Here is a 20,853-nt window from a genome sequence, read left to right as displayed (position 1 = left end):
TCCTGCTGCTTTGTCTCTTTCACAGGGACCGAATCATTACCTCCCCTTTCAGCATTCACTAGGAACAAGGTAAACCAATCCACTCCTAATCCCAGGTTTATTCAGAGAGAGGCTTCTAAGGTTTCCATAAAATGACACACTTTCCAGTAGTCTCTACTTAATACCATAAGACTTTGAATAGAAGCTTCTGCAGATGGATGCTGCCATTCTAGGAGTTGGGCTCATTCTTCCTTCCTGTTCAGCTTCCAGCATACATACATTACAAGGCACATAAAATGGTCCTGCCTGAACTCACAGCCCAATACCACTGTTGAAAACCATCTCTATCCCTAAATGGAGTAAACTTAAACCTGAATCAGAACCTATCCTCTGACTGTTTGTAATTACAGACATTTGGGAGCTGCTTTCTGGGATTTTTCAGGCAGGCCAGACACATTAACCAGTCCTAGACTTGGCACATTCCCTAAAGTTTTCACTTTATATCTCAGCATTTATATATAATCCTCAGGATAATATTAATCAAATAAAATATACTTCTTTTTAGACTCAAGAGTAGGTTGGCAAACTTGCAACTCTAAAGGTAGTTTTTCTATCTAGGAGAGAGGGAGTAAAAAATCGTAAGGTGCTACGACAGCGCAGTAGAATTGTTGCAGGTTTTTCTTCCTCAGTCTTAATAAAATTCTGAGTCTGTATCCAGTTTGTGGTACAGTTTGACAATAGCCATTTTTATTAAATGTTGCAAATTAGAAATACCTGCCTGCGAAGCTATTCTAAGCACCTAATTGTAAACAGCAATAATTATGAGTCCTTTTCAGAGCAAGTGCCCTTGCCTTCTTCCTCATTTTTATTTTATTATTATTATTATTATTATTATTATTATTATTATTATTATTTGTCTAGGATTTCTGGAGGAAATGCAGTGTGATGGAAGTATTCAGTTTTGCGTTCAGGCAGGCCTAGATTTAAATTTCAACCTTCCTGTTTATTAGTTATTTGTCTTTGAACTAGTTGCTTAATGTTGTCTATTTCCTCATCTGCAAAATGAAGGTGAAAATGGCTACCTTGTAGGTCCTGGTGGGGATTTGGGATAATGTAAATAAAGCACCCGATATTTCATAATTCACTGACTCTAAGATGCACATTTTTTTTCATCTTTTAGTATCTCTGAAATCAGGATGATCTTGTATTCTAGCATACAGGCGTTGTTTGATTGCAACATTGTTGTCCTTTTATCTGTGGTACATATTATAAGGTGTTTCTTAAACTGATGGCAACTTTGAATTGACAAAATGTGGTATGCCTGGCTCTCAATGAATAATTGTCAGACTTACTATGATGATCTATTTTTTCTAAGAAAGACTTTAATGGTAACCCAGAAAAAAATCTGAATTTTACTAAGTTTCCTAGACTTTAATTTGGAGTACCATTATAATTACTCTTAGGAAAAATAGTATTATAACAAAAATAATAGTGACTCCTGTTTAGTCATTTTATGTCTCATGTGAACAATGCAAAGGTAAAAGGGAGTAGATGTCATAAGACTTAGCAAGAATATTACTGACTGGATGAGGAGAAGCAGGCAGAAGAAAATCAAGGACAAATATGAGGGCTCATGACTTCTATGTAGACAAACACCAAGGTGGCAACTGAGCAGGAAAGTTTTGGTGAGCCAGAATTTTGCTTATAGAACTAGAGGTTGAGAGGTAGTGGTATCACCAGTATTCATCCTGGCTTTCTTACCTTTGAGGATAGAGTTTTCTTCTCTAATATCCTTGCACAAACCGAAAGTCCCATGACTATCAATTTGGTTCTTCAGGTGTTTGTTGAGTGCCAGGTGTATGCTAGACTGTGAAGTTACAGAGATGAATAAGCCAACTCTTGGCTTCCAGAAACCCCAGTCTAATGTGTCTTGTGCTAAGCTCCCTTTCCCATCACCCATATCCTATATGTTTTCCTATTGCTTTAAGTAGAAAATATATGAATCAACTCTTTTTGCTTTAGAACATACTTCCTTTGAAACTTTAGTACATTTTCTGGTATTCACTTCTATCCAAAACAAGCATACCACTGAAAAACAAATATGAAAACTAACATGATGAAAAATTTGATCATACTTGTAATTAGAAATTTTATCTATCAGTGTAACCTATATTTAATGTCAGTTTGGGTATTTTTATAGTAAGCTAATATTAAAAAAATAACTTAGGATCTTAATTAAAATTTTGGTTTTCTTCAGGGAACGTACTGTGTTCCCTTTTTAGATCTTGGTGTAATGTCTTCTTTCTTTGGGGATTCCCAAAAAGGAATGTTATGTGCTTGCATGCCCAAACAATTTTTGTACCAAAGAACAGTGACAAATGCAACACAAGGGAAATGACATTTTCAGGTTTTTAAAATTAATATAATAAGAGAGGGGAAGGAAGGCACTAATTTAGTGTATTTAAATTTTAAATAAATGTACAAAATGGATTAAATGAATATAAATGTATGACTTTAAAATTACTTAATTTACTCAGTTTTATTGGTATTTAGCATCTATAATAACAGCCAGCAGTAACTGAATACTTGTTTTGTGCCAGGCAGAATTCTAAGCTCCTTAAATGTATGCTTGTAACAGTGTCATGAGACAAATATCATTACCCGCACTTTATAGATAAGGAAACAAGGGCAGAGAGGGTCAGTAACTTCCATAAGGGAACATAGCCAGCAGAGTCAGTATTCCGACCTAGGTAGTTCGAATTACTGTATTACCCAGGCATTGCTAACTCCATTATTATTTAGGAGACAGAATCAGCAGCTGTTAGGAAAGTTATTAAAGTATTTTTTTAAAATTAAAAATTTTTTGGGGGGGTGGGGGTAGAAGGAGAAGGAGAGAGAGACTCTTAAGCAGGCTCTGTGCTGGGGCTTGATCTCACAACCCTGAGATCATGACCTGAGCTGAAACCAAGAGTCGGAACCTTAACCAACTGAGCCACCCAGGTACCCCAGTTACTAAAGTTTAAACTTTGCTGTTAAGGGGCGCCTGGGTGGCTCAGTGGTTAAGTGTCCAACTCTTTGTTTTGGCTAAGGTCATGATCTCAGGGTCATGAGATGCTCAGCGGCGGCAGGCGGCGGGGGGTGGGTTTGCTTCTCTCCTTCTTCTCCCTCTGTGCCTCCCCCCTGCTCTCTCTCTCTCTCAAATAAATAAATAAATAAATAAATAAATAAATAAATAAATAAATCTTTAAAGAAAGAATAAAGTTTGCTGTTGAATTTGTCACTGAATAGCTGCCTGGGATTTTAGAGAAAAGAGCAGTATATATTTAAAATATCCTACCAACCTCATCTGTTAACATTGCCATGTAATTCTGAAGAGAATATTTATTATTTAAAATAAAACTGTGAGAAATTAATTCTAAGTAGATCTTGTATATAAATCATTGGCATTTAGGTAAAGATTATTAAATAAAAACGAGTGTAATTTTAATATCGGGAGCCTAATAAAGCTGGTCTTGGGGGACTGCTGGAGATGAGGGCCATAAGACAGGGAAAAGTGAATGATAATGCTGAACTTTTGACTGGTTGGAAGAAATGGTGACAGCATTCACTTCTTTTGTTTATCATGGAATCACAGGAGTAAAGGGGACTTAGGAAGGTCAGTGAGGGCCTGAGTTTGAGGTGACTGTGAGATGGTGTGGTGCAGTTTGGCAAAGCAGAGTGAGGAGGTACCAGCGGGGACATGGAGGCCTAGGCTCTAGTCCTGCTCTTGCTGATTGTTTAGTGAGTTGATCTTTGGCCAAGCTACTTGACATCTCTTGGCCTTCATTTCAACATCAAAAGACATTGAGGGGTTCTGTTGATGAGTGGTCTTCAAATTCTGCTCTAAAGAATCCTCCAGGGTGCCAGAGATTCTCTTAATGCTTGGGGAGAAGAGTACACCCTAGTCCAAGTTAACCTAAACAAGTACACTTTAATCACACAAATCACGTGTATTTGTAATTTGGTTTAAGCAAAGTTTGAAAACTGATGGATTAGGCCTCTCCCAGCTCTAAAATTTTCTGTCTCTTGTTCTGAAATCCAAGTTTGGACTCATCTGACAGGGATAGAAGTTGAATTTGCTGGAGTGAGCAGATGTACAGAGAGCTGAGACTGTGGGCCATTTATTCTTGAACGGTTAGAAGACAGGCATTTGACATGTCCTGCATGAGGACCTACCCTTCACAGTGAGAGGGCTGTACTGATACTCCTTCCTGGGTAGTAGTGGAAGTTCTCATTTGTTTCTTCATTTTCTAACATATTTCCAGGACCCTCGGGGACTCCTTTCCACCCAGTTTAAAGACTTCTTGCTTAAATTGTTATCTGCTGGCTGCTGCAAAGAAGCTGTCCTTTTCTTGGGCATTCTTCCTTCTAAGAAATGTCTCTTCTGCCTCTTGTGTATGCACTTGCACACATATGTGTTTTTTTTCTCTCTCTCTCTCCAAATTTCTCCATTATATTCTGCCCAGCCAAAGCCAGATTTTATGATTCGGTATAAGTACTGTCTTCAAAGGGTGATTGACTACATTCCAACCCCCTACAGAACAATGTTTTATAGCCTACTAAAAGTCAGGTTGGCTGGCAAGAGTAGAATGGAGCAGTTTTGATTGGACTAAAACAGCATTATGGTAGAATATGTCTCCTAACTCAGGTCAAATTATTGCAGAAGAAACTTGAGTGGATTATGCCATTAAAAACTGATTTGAGATTCAGTTATCTATCACTCCCCCAAATAAAACTGAAGATGTAGGTGAAACTGAGGATGGGAACTCTTAACTGATTATTTCAAGTAAGTGAGGGAATTTACCCCCAGTGAAATTCAACTCCCTAAAAGGACTACCAAGACCCTAGGATTTTTACATGGCTATCATTTTGTGGTCAAAGGGCTATGTAGAAGGGAGGCAGTTCTTTGTAAAAATCATCCTAGGTGGACAGTGTGGGGCTGCAGTGGAAAGTGTACGGATGTGAAGGAGGGAGAAGAATCCTTACGTAACCTGCGGGAGAGGTTAGGGGGTAACATATCTTTCCTCTGACGTTCGGCATCAGTGTTACCACTCGCGGTCCTTCATGAGAAGCAGCACGCACTCATCATTGGCTGCAACTTGGCAGTTCCAGCGCATAGCACAGATGCCTGTTGTATTGCCTCAAGTTTACATGGAGCATCAAGTTTTTTAAAAAATGAAATCATTATAAATTCTGGCAGTTTTTATGGTATAATTAAAATGTCTAACAGGATACCTCTGGGAAACTAAATGCAGTTTTACTATTTATAGAGCCAGCCGAGGTAGTGTTTCTTGCCAACTTTCATATCTTATGACCTATAAATTGCTCTTAATAGCTAATCTGTCATCTCAGCTTCTCATACAAGAAAGCTTGTTTCCTTATTAATCTGTTAATTTGCATCTGCAAAGGACATTTACAAATTCTTGGTTTGAAAACATTGCTGTATTAATGCTGGGCATTATAAATAATTTATCACCTGTGATAGCAACTCTTAGGTCTAGGTAATAGATCTTCCTGACATTGTGTTATTCTTCCAACCCTAATATAATTTTGATAAAAATAATTATTATGAAAGCTCCTCTGGCCCCGCAGTATTAGAAAAGGCTGACAGATTGCCGTGGAGAAGCTATAACGATCACTAACCGTTCTCTAAGCTCAGAGTAATAGATTCAAGCCAACTATTTCCACCATGAGATAGTATATAATAGAAAGAATTCAGATAGGCACAAATCACTCTTTCACCTTTTCAGAAACAACTGCAGAATAGTCCTCCAACCCTAGCTTTAGGTATTGGGACAAACTAGTTAGATTGATTATAATAAAGCTGGTACCAATTATGGAACATGTACAACACAAAAGTGATTTAAGAATACTAAAGACCATATAATTACAACTTCCCTGTTTGTGTGGTATTTAAGTCTCTTTAGGTTGTGGCTGTGAGTTCACAGTTTAATAGAGAGCCCATTTCGGGAAGCTTCCTCCTTACCAAGAGCTTTAATATTTAATTGTTTTGTTCATTTGTTGTTTTCTCTGTTTTAATACAAGAAGGATTTGTAGGAGCAGGACACAAAGCATAAATGGGAAGAAATGAGAGTGATGAGAGCATTAGGAGAGCATTACGGTTATATCATAAGGCTGAAGCCAGGACAGAGTCTGCACATGTTATGGGATTCTGTCTGCCTGTTAAAGGGAGGCTCTGCGTCTCAAGCTATAAGCTTCCTGGTAATCCAAACAAAAAGGTAAATTCAACCACTTATAAGATCCACTTTTTTTTTTTTAAAGATAAACCCATTGCAGCTGCTTGGTAGAAGCATTGAAATCTGAAAGAAATTTTTCCATTGCTCCTTATAAAGATGACATTGGGTGATACCATGGACAATGGCCTCAATAATATAGATCATAATTTCTTTTGATTATTTTTGTCCAGTTGGTTTTGTGTGACTCGAGTAATTAACTCTGGGTGTTCATGACTATCATTTAACTTTTACACAGACTTACTCTACCAGCTCAGTTGCTGTTTAAGGGTAGAAATTCAAGCTACAGGACGCTCATTATATAGAGAGTGTGTGTCATTTCAGACCGTAGGAAGTGTACAGACCCCGCAGAACATGATTCAGTCTTCTGTTTCTGTAGGTTTATATGGGGGTGACTAGAGATTCCCTCTAAATAAGCCTGCAATTTGGGTCAAGTATTACCAGGTAGACAGTTGTCTCTGGGTTATGAAAATTTTAAGGATTAGCTAAGTTCTGATTTTAGTACCTAATTCTTCTCAAATTTAGTTTTTCTATAAAAATGTCTAAAATTTCATCATTCATAAGCCTATGGTAATTGGTAAGTGCCTAAAATTTAATCATCCAGAAATGTGGTAATTTAAATAATTGAATGACTGGGTAGCGTTAACTATAACTATGATGACTGGGGCATGAAAATTAGTAATTTATGCTGAGTAGTGTGTTGATAAGGCTAGGCCAAGTTATGCTGCAATAACAGTAAATCCCCAGATATAAGGGATTTAAAACCATAAAGATTTATTTCTTGTGCCCACTGTATATTCATTACAGGTCAGCTGGGGCTCTGTGCCATATTGCCTCAATTGTCGCTTGCGGTTCAATTCTGGTGAAGCAGTGTGTGGCATAGAGAAGAGAGAAAGTGGTGAAGCATGCACTAGTTTGTAACATGTCACCTGGATGTGATTACATTTATCGGCCAAAGAAGGTCACGTAGCCACTCACACCTGACTTCCTGCAGGCAGGGATGTGCACTCTTACCTGCATGGAAGGAGAAGAGTTAGAATATTCATGAACAGCCCCAAAGACGGCATTAAATATCATTAGTGCTTAAGATAGATCTTATTGTATTCTAACTAGTCATTATTTTAGTTAGGCATTGTGGTGTTGTTGGTACCACTGATCTCCCTTCTTTTCATCTATTTCATGGAAATACATGGAAGTACAGATCTGATCCTGTCAGTCTGCTGCTTAAACCTGTGGCCCTTATTGCCCCCTGGGTGGCTGTAACTCCCTCAGCAGAGGCTAAACTCTGGGTAGTCAAATGAGCAGGAGACCAAGGGGCTGGCATATGTGGATGTGAACCTGGCTTTGCTATTAATTGTATACTTTCGGGCATGGCACTTTATCACTTGGAGTCTAGTTTTAGCTCACAAAGTGTATAAAATAATAACACACACATAAAGGGTTGTTATAAGGATCAAGTGAAACAACAAACATGGAAAATGCTTTAGATTTTACAAGTTGATGGAGAAACAGAACTTCTCCAGACCCACCTTTCAGATTCCCCTCTAGCCACTACCGTACTTCCGGGTCTGAATGGCCTCTCGTTATCCTTCAATGTCTTCACTCATGCTGTTTCCATTTCTGAGAATTACCCACTCCTCAAATGAGGAAAGCTCCAATTTATTTATTTTTTAATTAATAGACTGCATTTTTAAAGAGCAGGTTTAGATTTACAGAAAATTGAGCAGATAGTACAGAGAGATGCCACATGCCGTCTTTTCCTTCTCCACTTAGTTTCCCTCCCTATTAACATCTTGTGTTAGTGTGATACATTTGTTAAAATTGACAAACCAATATTGATATACTGTTATTAGCTGAAATTCGTAGTTTACAGAGTTTACATTAGGTTTCATGGTCATGTGCAGCCCATGGGTTTTGACAAATGCATGATGTCATCCGTCCACCATTTAGGTATCATGCAGAATAGTTTCACTGTCCTAAGAATCCCCTGTACTCCACTTATTTATCCTTTCCCTGCAACCGCTGATTCGCTTTCTCTGTAGTTTGCCTTTTACAGAATGACAGTAGTTGGGATCATACAGTACGTAGCCTTTTCAGACTGGCTTCTTTCATTAGCCATGTACAATTAAGGGTTTCTCTATGGTCTCTTTGGGGCTCCATCATTTCTTTTCAGCACTGACTAGTATTCCATTGTAAGGAGGTACCAGGGTTTATGCATTCACCTATTGGAAAACATCTTGGTTGCTTCCAGTTTTTAGCAATTGTGAATTCATGTGCGGGTTTTTGTGAAGACATAGGTTTTCATTTCATTAGGGTAAATACATGGGAGCATGATTGCTGCATCATATGGTAAGAATATGTTTAGTTTTGTAGGAAACTGCCCATCTGTCTTCCAAAGTGGCCGTCCCGCGTGTATCTGTATCCCTACCAGCAAAGAAATGAGAGTTCCTATTGCTCCACATCCTCACCAGCGTTTGGTATTGTCCGTTTTTTGGATTTTCGTTATTATAATAGGTGTGCAGTGCTATCTCATTGTTTTATTTTCAATTCCCTGTGACATATGATGTGAAGCATCTTTTCATATGCTTATTTACCATCAGTATATTTTCTCTGGTGAGGTGTCTGCTCACATCTTTTGCCCATTTTAAAATTGGGCTGTTTTTTGTTGTTGAGCTTTAAGCGTTTTTTTTTTTTTTTTTCATATTTTGGATACAAGTCTTTTGTCAGGTATGTGTTTTGCAAATATTTTCTCCCAGCCTGTGGCTTGTCTTTTCATTCTCTTAATAGTAAGTGTCTTTTGCAGACAAGTTTTTAATTTAAATAAAGTCCAACTTAATTTTTTTATGGGTCATGCCTTTAGTCTTATATCTAAAAACTCATCGCCAAGCCTTACGTCCCCTAGATTTTCTCTTATGTTATCTTCTAGAAGTTTTATACTTCTGTGTTTTACACTTAGGTCGAGTCAACTTGTGTCAAGATGTAAGGTCTGAGTCTAGATTCACTTTTTTTGCATGTGGATGTCCAGTTGTTCTGGCACCCTTTGTTGAAAAGACTGTCCTTTCTGCATTGGATTACCTTTGCTCTTTCATCAAAAATTAATTGACTATGTTTGCGTCAGTCTGGAAATTTTTCATGAATGAATGAACAAATGAACAAACCAGCTAACAGACCCAGAACACTCCAGTGTCTGTGTAAGCTTTGACCACTTGCGGTCTCGTGCTTTTCCCAACATTGGGTGTTGGATATACCAATGATTCTAGACTGCTCCTGGGTAAAGGGTGAATTTTCTTATGCCTACATTTGCAGAAGAATACTATGAGTAATATGCTTCAACATAGGAAGATGATTACACATCCTACCATCAGTGGGGCAAGCCTTTTGTGTTGTCCTTTTAGTTCTGGTGACATAACCTCGTGTTCCATTTTCTGCTACATCTTTAAATTTTTTATTTAGTACTCACCACACTGGAAGGTATTAATATTCCCATTTTACAGATGAGGAAACTGAGGTTCAAAGATGTCACATAATTTGTGCAGTATCACGCAGTTTGTCATTGAACCTGTGCAGGCCTGATTTGAGATTCTGTCCCTATTCTTCTACATCTCTCTGCCTCTTGGATTACAGGTGGTGAACCCAGGACCTTGGGTTTGTGGGCACTGAATTGGCAAGGAATACAAGGTGCAGGTAGATTTAGATGAAAAACCATAGTTCTGGTACTAGCTGGTATATCTCCGCTTTAAAAAAAAACTATCCACAGTTAGTCAATCAGCAGTTATATTGAATATTCTCTGCATGTAATCCCCCCACAAAATATACCCTTATGAAAAATACATACAGTGGGGGGAGGGAACATACTAGAAGTGAAGGAAAACATGTTTAAGTCTTTAATCTTTAATGGTAGTGTTATCAATGTGGTTATAGTTTGGGTAGTTTAAACTTTCTCTATTTTATGTCTCAAACTGAAAGTCCTTAAAGGTGGTTTGGAAAAGCATGAGCAAAGTTCCTTCTTTAGTTGCATGAAGCTGACTTGTCAGATGCAGTTCTGCAAATATTCAGGTCACAGAGCAAAGGGTGATGACTCCTGTGTGCTTGGTCTGCAGCTGGATATCATGCTTTGGCAAGAACCGGAGTAATTTATATCTTGTAAAAAGAGAAAAGTATTGTCTTATCCCAGCCAGATAGTTTGTTAGCATAACTGTGTGCATTTTAGTATTCAAATACAGATGTTCCAAAATGTTTCCACTGTGGGAAGCAGCTGCTGCTATTCTAGCACAAAAATCTCAAAGAGATTAATATACAAAGGCAGCAGTGAACCTTAGTGGCAAATGTAGCATCTGCTTGAGGTGGGGCCTGCGATTCCCCATAGATAGTGGGTCTTCAGATTCTCGTGAACAGCCTGAAACCATGTTTCAGATCTAAGCTTATTCTACAGGAACAGGAACAAAGACAAGTGATTAATTTGTAATTCACTTAGCTGATAAATATCATCACATGTTATTTGCCCAAGGGCTGTAAAACACTGGACTTTATTTCCTGTGGCAACTGATAGGAATATAGTTGTTTGGTCGTAATGACTGATGTGTTCAGTTGCCATTACTAGCTTTCCGCCAGGTAACAGAGCTTCGCCCAGCCAGCTCACAGTCATAAAACATCCATCCACATCTTAGTGATACATTCCCTGAGAACTTGCTGTTTATGCAGGACACTCAGATGCACTGCTTCATCTGATCCCATCCTATCCCTGCGAAGTATGTACACTGTCTTTATCAGCACAATTTACATATGAAGGAAACGTGGGTGAAGAAGCAAAGTGACTTACCAGGGTTATACAGCCAAGGCTTCTGACTCTAAATCCTGTTCCATTCTTATATTACATCTCTACTGTAGAGCTGCCTTTCTAATTTCAGAGGTTATGATGTGTGCTTCATAAATTATATTGGCTAGAGATGCTGGCTTCCAGGACACCTGCCATGAAGAGTTGCAGCGTGACAGCACTGTCTAGTAACCGGAGGATTCCAGGGAAGGGCGAATACAGTAGTCCTTCCCTCCTTTTCCCACACCCCAGAGGGGAAATGCCCCAGTACTCCCTTTACTTCTGTTCAGAGAACTTCAGCAGTTGAGCTCCTGTGTCTCCCTGGCATTTAGAGAAATGAAGAACCGAAGCAGAAGATCCCATGGCTGTCATTTGCAGTTGCCATAAACCAGAAGTTCCTAAGAACAGCGATGCCTGGGGTGCTGTGCCTGCCCCAGGCCTTATAAATCCATCCTGCAGTGTTCAAGGGCTCATTGCCTCCAACCAGATCTACGATTTGGAATTATCTAGTGAATTATTTATGGTTTATACATTTGACAGAGGCTCATGGCTGGAGTTTGAAACACTCAATTCCTGGTGCACTGCAGGGACCTAGAAATGTCTGTCTGGAAAACCAAGGCTCAGGGAAGTTAAGTTTCTAAAGGCCCCAGAGCTAGTAAAGGGCAGTGCAGTATTGAATCAAGTGTGTCTGATTCTAAGTTACACTAGCTCCGTAGTGAAAGATCTGTGTGCAACAAAGATTTGTGGGTGGGGTTTGTGGACTGTGTCCTGGTACTTAGCCAGGTGTGGGTGGAAAACCTCAGAGACGAAGGTGGGAGGGCCAGTTACAGAAGTAGAGGAAAGAGGCAGGGTCCCTGGGCCTGCAGCAAAGGAGGAAAAGGAGATTGTTGGGGAGGGGGAGGGGCATTGTGAGCAGGAGAAAGGCTTGTGTATGATGTGCTGACGTGCAGTTCTAACCTCTGGTCCCAAAGAGGCTCCTGAAGTGGGTACCCGAGACCAGTACATGTTCAAGTGGCGTGCTCTTTGATGACATCATTGCTGCTTCTGCCAGAGTCACGGTGCTGCAGCACTGTGGCTTTTATGGACTCGTTTCTGCTCTTCTCTACTCAGAAAAACAAAAAGTAAATTTCTAAGTATGTATTTCCTCTCTGTTTTCCTAAATCTTTTTGTTGAAACGTCTGTGAAATGATAAAAGCAACTTAAGGGGCACCTGGGTGGCTCAGTCAGTTAAGCATCAGATTCGCAGCTCAAGTCTCGATCTCAGGGTTGTGAGTTCAAGCCCCGCATTGGGCTCCACAATGAGCATAGCCTACTAGAAAAAAAAAAAAAAAAAGGCAGGGCACCTGGGTGGCTCAGTCGGTTAAGTGGCTGCCTTCAGTTCACATCATGATCTCAGGGCCTAGGATCGAGCCCCACATTGGGCTCCCTGTTCAGTGGGGAGCCTGCTTCTCCCTCTCCCTCTGCCCTTCCCTCCACTTGTGCATGCTTGCGCTCTCTTTCTCTCTCAAATAAAGAAATGAAATCTTAAAAAAAAAAGGCAACTTAAAATGATATGGAACCCTTTGCAAATACACAAGTTGCAAAACATCATAAAGATGGTCGGTGTTTCAGTTATTTTGATCAAGAACTGCTATTTCACAGGCAAAGAAATAGGGTAGTAAATCACTCACACCTATAAAATATTAATAAAAGTGTTCTGAAGTGCACAGACATAGAACACATCTCATAAAGAAATGCCCTTACTCCAGGTGGGACAGCCTTCCCTCATTGTTATTCCCTAGCCTGGAGGCCCTTGTGAAAATCACTTGCCTACCTGCGACAGAGCACACCCTTTGTTCTGCCAGGATCACGTGCTCATGTTGGGAAGAGGGGGCATCGTGAAGAAAGGGGGATACATGGCTAGAGCTGGAGGCACAGGATGAAGGATGGAAAGGGTAGGCGAGCCTGCAACTTGTAGAATCAAAAGGTGGGTGGGGGATGGGTTAAACAGGTGATGGGGACTTGTGATGAGCACCTGCTGTTGTATGGAAGTGTTGAATCACTAAATTCTACATCTGAAACTAATATTACACTATATTAACTAACTGGAATTTGAATAAAAACTTAATTAACAAGGGGCATCTGGGTGGTGCAGTTGTTAAGCGTCTGCCTTCGGCTCAGGGCGTGATCCCAGCATTCTGGGATCAAGCCCCACATCAGGCTTCTCCGCTAGGAGCCTCCTTCTTCCTCTCCCACTCCCCCCCTGCTTGTGTTCCCTCCCTCGCTGGCTGTCTCTCTCTGTCAAATAAATAAATAAAATCTTTTTTAAAAAAAACTTAATTAACAAAACAAAACACAAAAAGAGGTTAGACAAAGCCCAGTGTAACGTCCCTTTTATGTCTCTGCAAAGGAGTTAGAAACTAGACTAGACTCTAAGACTATATGCACTTGTGGAAGATTCCAGAACCCATGTGACTCTTGTTATTTTTGTTGTCCCTGTTTGGTTCACTATACCAACATACAGTCCTTTTCATCAAAACCTTTAAGACAAAAAGGGCTCACGTACTTTTCTTTACACAAGAAGTGTATGCGTGGCAAGCATTGTGAGGGGACTAGGAAGATAGCTTCTTTCTGCACAGAGGCCAGGGTCAGAAGAGCCTGTAGGCAAGAGGAGTAAAGCTGGAAGAGCCAGGGGCACCTGGATGGCTCAGTCGGTTAAGCATCTGGCTTCGGTTCAAGTCATGATCCCCGGGTCCTGGGATTGAGCCCCATGTTGGGCTCCCTGCCCAATGGGGTATCTGCTTCTTCCTCTGCCCCTCCCCCTGCTTGTGCACTCTCTCTCTCTCTCACTCATAAGTAAATAAAATCTTAAAAAAAAAAAAAGTCTGGAAGAGCCAATGCTGGGCCTGAAAACGGGTGGTAAGGCCCAGTGGGACCACCCCATTCAGAAGAGTTGTAAGTTGGAACCAACCATTGTTTTCCCCTGGGGTTTATCCAAATCTAAACCCTCCACAGGAATCAGCACTGATGAGGTCACCCTGAAGGAACACAGATAAGAGAACAGGACCCGACAGTCATAAAATTGACCCAGTCAGGGTCCTGAGTCACAAAATTATCATTCATCATTCTAAACATCTCCCTTACTGTTAATCTATCCATTTGCATTGGGAGAAAACACGACTAGAGAAATGCCCAGGAGTGCAAAGACCCAAGTATGGATTTCTCATGAAATTCCTATGCTATATTGTCTGTAGTAATTAATTCTGGTTTTCTTCAACATTTTCTTATACTACAGAACTTAATGGCTATTAACAGATATAGCATAATACTAGAAATGTCAATATGTCTTTAAGCTAAAACAAGGGTTATATGGAACACAGTCTGTTTCTACGAGATTAGGTATTGAAAGTTACTGATTAAATTACCATTGTCTTTTATTAGGAACTTGCTGTTTGGACAGGCTCTTTTTCAGTTCTGCACAGGTCTGCGGACGACTGATAGAAACACCATTAGGCACTGACTTGAATGGTTACAGGCAAACCCTGAACATTTTATCTGCTAAAACAAGCCAAAGCCATTTTCTGATGTGCTTTCATTTCTCTGCCTTATTCTTTCTCTCCAGGCAGCTTCATCAGCCCTGAGCAGTCTGGGCCACGTGTACACAGCCATTGGAGACTACCCCAATGCACTGGCCAGTCACAAACAGTGTGTTCTTCTTGCCAAGCAATCCAAAGATGAGCTTTCTGAGGCACGAGAACTCGGCAACATGGGAGCTGTATATATTGCCATGGGTGACTTTGAGAATGCTGTGCAGTGCCACGAGCAGCATCTGAAGATAGCCAAGGATTTGGGGAACAAGCGAGAAGAGGCCCGGGCCTACAGCAACCTGGGCAGTGCCTATCACTACAGGAGGAACTTTGACAAGGCCATGTCTTACCACAACTACGTGCTGGAGCTGGCACAGGAATTAATGGAGAAGGCCATCGAGATGCGGGCCTACGCTGGCCTGGGCCACGCTGCTAGGTGCATGCAGGATCTGGAGCGGGCTAAACAGTACCATGAGCAGCAGCTGGGCATTGCTGAGGATCTCAAGGACCGGGCTGCAGAGGGACGAGCGTCCTCCAATCTGGGTAAGGACAGGATGGCTTGCAAGATTCAGGGTCAATGCCCTGGGCCGGAAATAGCCGAGGTAGCCCACTATCTTTTACAGGAATCTGTGTTTGTATTTGAAAGAAAATTCTTTTGAATACACATACACATTATGTATGTTGTATATTTCATTTAGATATATTTCCTTAAAGCCTGGCTGCTCTAAATCACATGATCCTTCCTGCCATCACAGTGCTGCAAGGATTAGAATTCTGAAATGCTGGAAAAACAGAACACCCCAACCTTGTAATCTGTTTAGAGAGAAGAGCAACCAGATTTATCTAATTAGAGAGAAAGGGAATGAAATGAGGGTATAAAAGCTATGTTTGGTTTAAATGAAAGAGAAGCCGCTAGGAAGTTATCAATGGAAGGGAATTTGAGAAGAATTTTGTTTAAAGGGATTTCTTTACTTGGTGACTTTAATGCCACAGGAAGTGTATTTTTTCCTCAAAAGTATGTGTATTCACAAATGACACTGCTAGTTTTAGTATAAAGGCAAAATTCCTTTTTGAAAGATCTATTTAAATAAGCTAGATGGGTAGTCATTGTTTGATAGTACTTGGTTACATTGAAGATGTTTATAAATTTGGGGGAATTTATATGTAACGGTAAGAGATAGTAAGTATTGGTCCCTGGCTTCTTTTTAGAAGATACTGTTATCTGGACTCTACTCGAACAGATGTGGGTACACAATGAATGGAGGAACAGATGTGTTTGGAAGCAGAAGCGGAACTCATCCCTGAGCCCCCTTGTTTGTTCTGTGTCTACATGGACTCAGGACAGGGAGAAGACAGGGAGAGGGGGACCTCATTGGTATTAGTGTATGCTGCTTGGATATTAGTAGCAGCAGAATGTACAACTCAGCTCCCTTTTCTTATGTGACCTACAAAACTGAGGCACCCTCTTCTCCATTTATATAATTTTACACTACTCCTCCCTCCCCTTTATCCTCTGCTCATTGTAACCAGATGTTTCATGAATGCAGTTGTTAGAAAAAGTCTGGCAAATCCCTGGAGATAACTCTGAAGATGGTATTGAGATCAGAATGACAGTCTAGAGAGTCTAATAAGAACCATAGAAATAAGCTCTTGGCATTATATATTCATTCAATAAATTAGAAGTCTTTATTGAATCATTACTATATGCTGAATCCTAGAATAATTGCCTTAAGGGACAGAGATTTAAGAAAAAAAAATCTTTGCCCTCAAAGAGCTTATAATTTAGTTAGGAAAATAAGACTTAATACATAGGACAACAGTGGCCTCTCTACGAGACAGTATTAGTGATGTGGTGTTGCCATGAAATTCCAAGAAGGGAGACCCTGAGAGCTGGGAATAGCCTGGAAAGCTTCTTGGAGGAGGTTAGACCCATGTAGACATTGAAGAATAGGTGAGATTTGGCCAGTAATGAGATGACATTGATGGGAAGGGTTATGTGAAAGAATGGGTTGGCATATCTGAGAGCCATGAGTACTCTAGGACTGTGCTAGAAGATGGTACATTAGTATGGACACAGGCAAGAAATCCACTAACAGAAACTCCTGAAGGTTTTGAAATGTAGGAGTAAGAACATAGATCAGATATTTAAGGAAGACAAGTCAAACAGTGGCACCTAGGATAGATTGGAGGGCTTGGAGCCTCGGGTTCAGAAGGCCATGAATACTGGACCATTCATATTTTCTTTATCTTCTTGTGTCAGCTTTAATAAGTTGTATTTTCCAGAGACTTTGCTCATTTCATCTAACTGTTGAATTTAGGGGCATAAAGTTGTTTATAATATTTTCTTATTTTCCTTTTAATGCTTGTAGGTTATCTAGTGACATCTTTCAGTTTTGTTATTGGTAGTTTGTGTTTTGTGCCTGCAAACCACCCCACCCCCCTTTTCTGGATCATTCTACATAGAGATTTATCAGTTTTCTTGATCTTTTTAAAGACCCATTTTTGCTTTTGTTAATTTTTTTAATTGCTTGTCTCATTTCTATTTCACTTATTTCCGGTCTCATTTTTGTCATTTTCGTCTTGCTACTTACTTTGGGTTCTCTTGCTAGCTTCTCAAAGTCAGACCTCAGGTCATTAATTTTAGACCTTTCTGCTTTCTAATACAAGCATTTAAAAATATAAAATTTTCTCCAAACACTGCTTTACCTGCATCCAATAATTTTTGGTGTATTATGTTTTTACCTTTACTGAGTTGAAAAACGTGTTCTAAGATTGTTGTGATTTCTCTTTAACTCCTAGAAGGGTTATTTAATTTTAAATATTTTGGATTTTCCTAGATACATTATCGTTATCAAATTCTAGTTTAATTTCATTGTGGTCAGAGAACATACCTCGTAGGATTTCATTGGGTGTAATGTCTTACAGATGTCGGGAAAGGTGGTCAGTGTTGCTAAATGTTCCAGTCATCTTTGTCCATTTTGATTTTTTTGTCTCTATGTTTTGTCAATTGCTAAGAAAGGGGCTGTTAAATCTCTGACTATTATTGCGGACTTCTCTGTTACTCTAATTACCTCTGTGAAACATGGCTTCATGGACTTGGAAACTTTGTCATTGGGTGCATACCCATTTGTGATTGTTTTTGTCTTCCTGACAGATTGGCCTTTTATCGTTATGAAATGTTTCTTTTTTGTCATTGGTCATACCTTTTTGTCTTGAAGTCTACTTTATCTGATACTCCTACCTTCTTATACTTACTGTTTATGTGGTCCTTTGTTTCCCCATCTCTTTACTTTCTATCTCTCTATGTCTTTATATTTAGTTTGTTAATTGCAGATAACATCTAGTTTGGTTTTGCTTTTTATTTTGACAATTATGGCCTTTTAATTAGAGAATTTCATCCTTTTAACATTTATTGTAATTATTGGTGGTGTTGTATTTAGTCATTTTACTGCTGGTTTTCTGTTTTTCCCTTTATATTTCATTTTCTGTTCTTCCCTTCCTGCCATCTGTGGCTTAATTTAATCATATAGGTTTTCTTTTAACTTGTCTACTTGCTTTTTAGCTCTACTTCTTTGCATTATATTTTAGTGGTTGCTCTAGCATTGCATTATATTATCCTTAAATTTTCACAATCTACTTTGAGCTAATATCTTACCACTTCCTTTAAAATGTAAGTACCTTATAACTTTATAGGTCCATTTATTCCTAACTCCCTGTACTTCATACTTTGTGCATATATTACTACATCTATATTCTTTTTAAACTTCACAATACAATGTGAGTTTTTTTGTTCTATACAGTTATATTAAAGAATTAAGAGGAAAAAATTGTTTCTGTTTACCCACTAATTTATCATTTGTGGTACTTGCAGCCATTCCTAAAGATCAGAGTTTCCATCTGGTATCATTTACCTTCAGCCTGAAGAACTTCATGTAGCATTTCTTGTAGTGTGGGTCTGCTGGTGATGAATTCTTTTCATTTTTATTTACTTTAAAAAATCTTTATTTACCTTCACTCTTGAAGGATGTCTTTGGTGGATACAGAATTCTAGGTTGATGGACTTTTTTAAAAAGCAGTTTAAAGTAGTCTTTCCAATGTTTTTTGGTCCTTATTGTTTTGATGATAAGTCAGTAGAATTGAAAATCAGTAAGGCATGTGCTAATTCTTTGTTGATTGCTTTCATGATTTTCTCTAACCTTGATCTTCAGCAGTTTAACTGTCATATGCCTAAATGTGGCTTTCTTTATATTTTCCCTTACTCTGGTACTTTGAGCTTTTGAATCTGCAGATATATATCTTTCTCCAAATTCAGGGAATTTTACCCATTATTTTTTTCAAATATTTCTTCTTGCCCATTCCATCTTCTGCTCTATTTATGAGACTCTGCATTATTTTAGATCTTTCAATATTGTCCTATATATCACTGAGGCTCTATTCACATTTTAAATCTTTTTTCTCTGTATTCTTCAGATTTAAAAATTTCTGTTTATCTTTAAGTTCACTAACTCTTTCTTCTGTCATCTCCAATAAGATTTTAAACCCATTCAGTGATTCCGAGTTTGGGATTCCCCAAGACTACTCTCACTTTGGACATCAGCTGTGAGCAGGGGTCTCCTAGACCACCCTCAGTTCAATAATTCACTGGAAGGACTCACAGAATTCACTAAAAGCTGTTATACCCATGGTTATGGTTTATTACAATGAAAGGATACAGATTAAAGTTAGCCAAGGGAAGAGGCACGTGGCGGGAGAGTTCTAAGCATGAAGCATCTTCAGTTGGTTGTCTTCTCCCAGTGGAGTCACGGACAGTGCCTACATCTCCAAGCAACCATATCGACAATATTCACAGACTATTATCAACCAGAGAGGCTCACTTGAGCCTTGGTGTCCAAAGCTTTTATTGGACCTTGGTCACAGATATGGTTGACCGCTTGCATGAGTGACCTTGGTTTCTAGCCCCCCAGAGATTGAGCTGAAAGCTCCCACTCTAAATCACATTGTCAGCATCAACTGTTTGGCATAGCTTACACCCTCAGGTAAACAAAGACACTCTTAGGCAGGGTTTTCTGAGGGTTCATAAATTGCTTCCCAGAGCTGAGGGTGAAGTCCAGGCCTCTCTTTGTCAAGGTTAATTCGTTACTGCATAAGTGAATTTTTTATCAGACATATATTGTATTTTTAGCTTTAGAATTTCCACTTAGTTCTTTTAATTAACATTTTAGTTTTACTGCTAAGATTTATGTTAGTTTATTCAATACATGTATTTTTCGTTTACATAGCCAAGCCATTTAAAAACTTTTAAAACCTTGTCTCCTAATTCTGTGTGGGTCATCTTAGAGTTAGACCCTATTTTTTTTTAATCCAGTTAACGTATAGTGTTGTATTAGCTTCAGGTGTACACTATAGTGACTCAGCAATTCTGTACATTACTCAGTGCTCATCGTTAAGATAAGTATACTCTTAATCCCCTTCACCTATTTCACCCGTCCCCCTACCCACCTCCTCTATGGTGACCATCAGCTTCTTCTCTATAGTTAAGAGTCTGTTTCAGAGGTAGACCGTGTTGATTGACTGTTGTCGATGTTGTTTTGTAACAGCTTGATTAAGATATAATTCACATACCATGCAGTTTACCCATTTAAAGTGTATGTTCAGTGGCTTTTAGTACAGTCACGTAATTGTGCATTGATTGCCTTTTGTTTTGAATATTAGTCACATTTTAATATTTCTTTATATGTCCAGTAATATAGGATTATATCTGATATTGTGAATGATACTTTATAGAGACTCTGGATTCTGATATATTTCTCTTAACAGTATTTTTTTGTCATTGTTCTTTTATCAGTTAAGTTGGCTTAATTCAAGCTCCAGATTCAGTCCTCTCTGTGGTGGGTGGCAGCTAAAATTTCTGTTCAGATCTTTTAGCTTTAACTGGGCTACTTAGACTCAGCCTTGCACATGCATATTTCAGGTGTTAGAGATTTGGGTAGAATTTATACTCAGCATTGAAGGCTCCCCACAGTGGCTCACTCTGGGATTTTTCCTCTGGTTCTTCAGACCAGTAACACAATGCTTCTGCCTGTGTTGTAGCCTGACCACATGGCACTAATTGGGGCTTTTCCCCCAAAAACTGCCCTCTGGCATTTCAAAAATAGGTAACTTGGGGTGCCCAGGTGGCTCAGTCGGTTAAGCATCTGCCTTT

The 20,853-nt window shown here is 39.3% G+C and overlaps 1 protein-coding gene across 1 annotated transcript in view; it reads left to right on the top strand.

Moving 5' to 3' along the window:
- The window catches only part of TTC28 (tetratricopeptide repeat domain 28), a 416,616-nt gene that overhangs the window by 227,237 nt on the left and 168,526 nt on the right, over positions 1-20,853 (top strand). The window contains 1 exon segment of the mRNA XM_045791231.2: positions 14,687-15,194. Coding sequence (XP_045647187.2) covers positions 14,687-15,194 — 508 coding nt within the window.

This window comes from Ursus americanus, chromosome 30, assembly GCF_024610735.1.
Source record: "Ursus americanus isolate L20-20 chromosome 30, mUrsAme1.1.p, whole genome shotgun sequence".
NCBI classification, from domain to species: domain Eukaryota; kingdom Metazoa; phylum Chordata; class Mammalia; order Carnivora; family Ursidae; genus Ursus; species Ursus americanus.
This window is presented reverse-complemented; position numbering and strand designations above follow the sequence as displayed.